This window comes from Musca autumnalis, unplaced genomic scaffold, assembly GCF_047663935.1.
Source record: "Musca autumnalis isolate F117 unplaced genomic scaffold, ASM4766393v1 scaffold_5, whole genome shotgun sequence".
Lineage (NCBI taxonomy): Eukaryota > Metazoa > Arthropoda > Insecta > Diptera > Muscidae > Musca > Musca autumnalis.
In genome coordinates this window covers 8,854,930-8,858,113 of record NW_027412088.1, presented here as the reverse complement: position 1 = coordinate 8,858,113, position 3,184 = coordinate 8,854,930, and the positions used below count along the sequence as shown (strand labels likewise).

The window sequence follows — 3,184 nt, the reverse complement described above, 5'->3', positions numbered from 1 at the left end:
GTTCCAACGAAACCCTTAAGTGTTTGAAGTACATATTTCAAGTATGTTTATTAAATAAGTACCCTGTGTATTGTTAAAAGTCTCTTCTCGAAACAACGTCTACCCATATAAAGAATGAATTTTTATATAAATATGTATAGGTCTACAATTTGGACTAGTCCTACATTTGTATTCAATCCTTCTGTAAGCAGATATTTATTTTTTTAATAATTGTCCGACATGAAGTTATTCACAATATTCTCTATTGCATTATTTATCTGTTTGATAAGCTGCAGCATTGGTGCTGTTGAGTTGGTGGAAGACTCTTCAAAAAACGAAGTTGATGAATATGGCCGTGTGAAAGTAGTTACCTGCGATTTGTTGGGCTTTCTTGGAGACGCTGCATGTAAAACCCATTGCCTTTTCAAAGGTGGCGGATATTGTAACAAACAAAAAGTTTGTGTATGTCATAACTGAAAAGCTGGTATTCGAGAATTTGCAATGAAGTTAATTAAAAAAACGTAAATAAATATATAATTTAAATAAAAAATAAAAGCATTTTTATTTAAGCCCCATTATTATAAGTTTAATTTTGTTATTGCTTGGATTGTTCGATTGGATTTATATCTCATAAAAACAAGATATACCCCCAGCCTGTTTGGATTGAAATACTTTTTTCCAAAAAAAAAAAAAAAAAAAAAAAAAACGTATGTATTTATGTACCGACAAAAGTAGGGATAGGATTTAAGCTCAAAAATTTGAGGGGATATCGATAGATAGGGCTTTTTTTTATCACACTAGCCGAAGAACATAATATCGCTGCAAACAGCCACTAGGAAAACATTCGGTAAAATGTACAAAGGATCCTCGAACCACTGAAAAATGTTGAACATTTGTAGTGGTACCACAAGGATTTCACAGATATGGCCCAAATTTGAACGTAAACTAAGTTTCGACAATATTTAGAGATCCAAAGTTTGGACCAAATCGGTTGTTACGTCTATGAGAAATCGCGCGTACCATTTTAGCGAATATTTTCGAACTTTTGTGGCGGAGGTATCGGAAGGAGTCGACCTATAAGCACTACCTTCAAATTTCATCTAATATTTGAAGAAATATTATAATATTCAAAGTTTGGACGAACGCAGTATTCGGTTCGAGCTCTCCAGCCACTACAAATGGTGTTATAAGGGTTTTTAACAACTTTCGGGCTGTTTACTCAAGAAGTATGGACTTGCCCCTGAAAAAATTTTACTGTCGTAATTGAGGAAGTTGCTTCAAAAAAAATCAAAGTGATTAGAGAGCAGATCTTAAAGTAAATTTATCCAAAATGTTGTGTGGGCGGAACCCGAAGGAGTGGACAAATATTGTACATATTCGAATCTGATCTATGTCTGGTAGATATATTAGGATGTGTAAAGGATGGACCAAATCGGTCACACCCATCCAGAGTTATCGTGCGCACAATTTTTCCTAACATTTTTTACCTTTTTGGGGGAGGTACTTTTAGGAGTGAACCGATATGGCTTATCTTCGAACTTAAACTAAGTTTGCACAAAATATACGAAGGCCACATTTTGGACCGAATCGGTAGGTCCGTTCGAGAGTTATCGTGTGATTCAACCACTACACACGGTGTCATAGGGGTTTTTCCACCTTTCAGGCTATTTTCTCAGTATGTATGGACTTACCCTGATGGTACTTGTACCGTCGTATTGGTGGCTGTAAATACAAGTTGCTACAACAAAAATCAGTTCCAAAGACTTTTTTAAAAGGATTTTTGTCATTGTTATTTTTTTAGAAAACTAATATCTCAGATTTACGTTTGGGAATAGGAGTAGGGAAGGATTATATGTGTGTTTACACATAATTTCTTAATAGTTGTCTGTTATATATACAATAATTTTTCATTTTGTCTGAAATAAAAATATCCGTTTCATTAAATGTTCCACAATTTATTTACTTTTAAAATAACGGTTGAAAGATCCGTTTAGTAACGACAAACACAAACTTTTTGTGAATTACAATAACCACCACGTCTTCCCAGCCATAAACAGTGTGCTGCGCATGCCGTATCACCAACATTCCAATAGCTCAACAAATCACAACTTATAACCTGGACACGTCCATGCTCATCAGGTTCATTATTTGAGGAAGAATTATCACCATCAGCGGCGGAGTTATCAGCTTCAGCTGCTGGTTCGTTTGGAGCGTGCTCAGACGTAGTTGCTGGAGCTGCAATGGCATAGCAAGCCAAAGAGGCCACCAATAGTAGAATGGTAAAAATGTTATTGAAACAATTCATGACAAAGCGCTTTTTTCTCTATGACGAAGAAGACGATAATGTCTGTTGGGGATATAATGTCTATAATGTCTGCAGGTGTATTTATACTCTACTTGAAGTTAATGCTTCCGTAATTAGTTCTGATCTTCTTTCTGACAATTTCGATAATTTTAAAGGAGATTGATTACTTGGGTAATTAGTGGAAAATCGTTTAGGTTATAATCTTTAAAGTTTATAATACTCAAATGTATTCTAAACCGATTCACAGAACGGCGGATACAAGTTGACAAAAGTAAAAAATTTAACTTTTAATCTACATAAATAAAAATCAAATGTCGTTCGTTGGTAAGTACATCACTTTAGAACGGCTGGACCGATTTGGACAATTTGTTTAATGTTCGTTCGATGACCCGCCCTCTTGCATGGTAGAACAAACCAGGTAAAGTACTACAAGAAATACAACTCAACAGCAACCACATAGGAATTTGTTTTTGTTTGTAACGTTGGTGTCAAAAATAAATGTAAACAAAATAAGGAAATGTCTATAAATTATTGGAATTTAAAAAACTCATATTTTTTCACATTTGATTGAATATTTTGGAAAACATGAATGAAAACTCGTTAGATTTTCAATTTGAATGTTTCCATATCATTCCACTAAATGCATTATTTCTCGCAGGAGGTATAATTCTTCTAATTCTAATATAATTCTGGAAATTCATTGAAAAAGGAGAAGCTGTTTCAATCTCTTGTTAATTAGGGCTTTATTTTTTTCAAACTTATCAAAATACCACAACATATTAACAAATGTTGTACCGCCTCTATAATCGGTATTTTAGTGTGCAGCACGTCGTTTGGACTTGGGGGAGATTACCAGTCATTTATATGAAGAAGTCTTTATGGGAAATAGATTTTTTTTCA

At 34.1% G+C, this 3,184-nt stretch overlaps 1 protein-coding gene across 1 annotated transcript; it reads right to left on the bottom strand.

Annotated features, from left to right (window-relative positions):
* Positions 1-1,969: 1,969 nt before the first annotated feature.
* Positions 1,970-2,284, bottom strand: LOC141406137 (uncharacterized). The gene has a single exon (XM_073991248.1). It carries the CDS (start codon positions 2,282-2,284, stop codon positions 1,970-1,972), a length of 315 nt encoding a protein of 104 aa, XP_073847349.1.
* Between the last annotated feature and the right edge of the window lie 900 nt (positions 2,285-3,184).

Bases quoted from the DNA above. Each gene is read 5' to 3' on its own strand.
- LOC141406137 (XM_073991248.1), bottom strand. From the start codon at position 2,284: ATGAATTGTTTCAATAACATTTTTACCATTCTACTATTGGTGGCCTCT.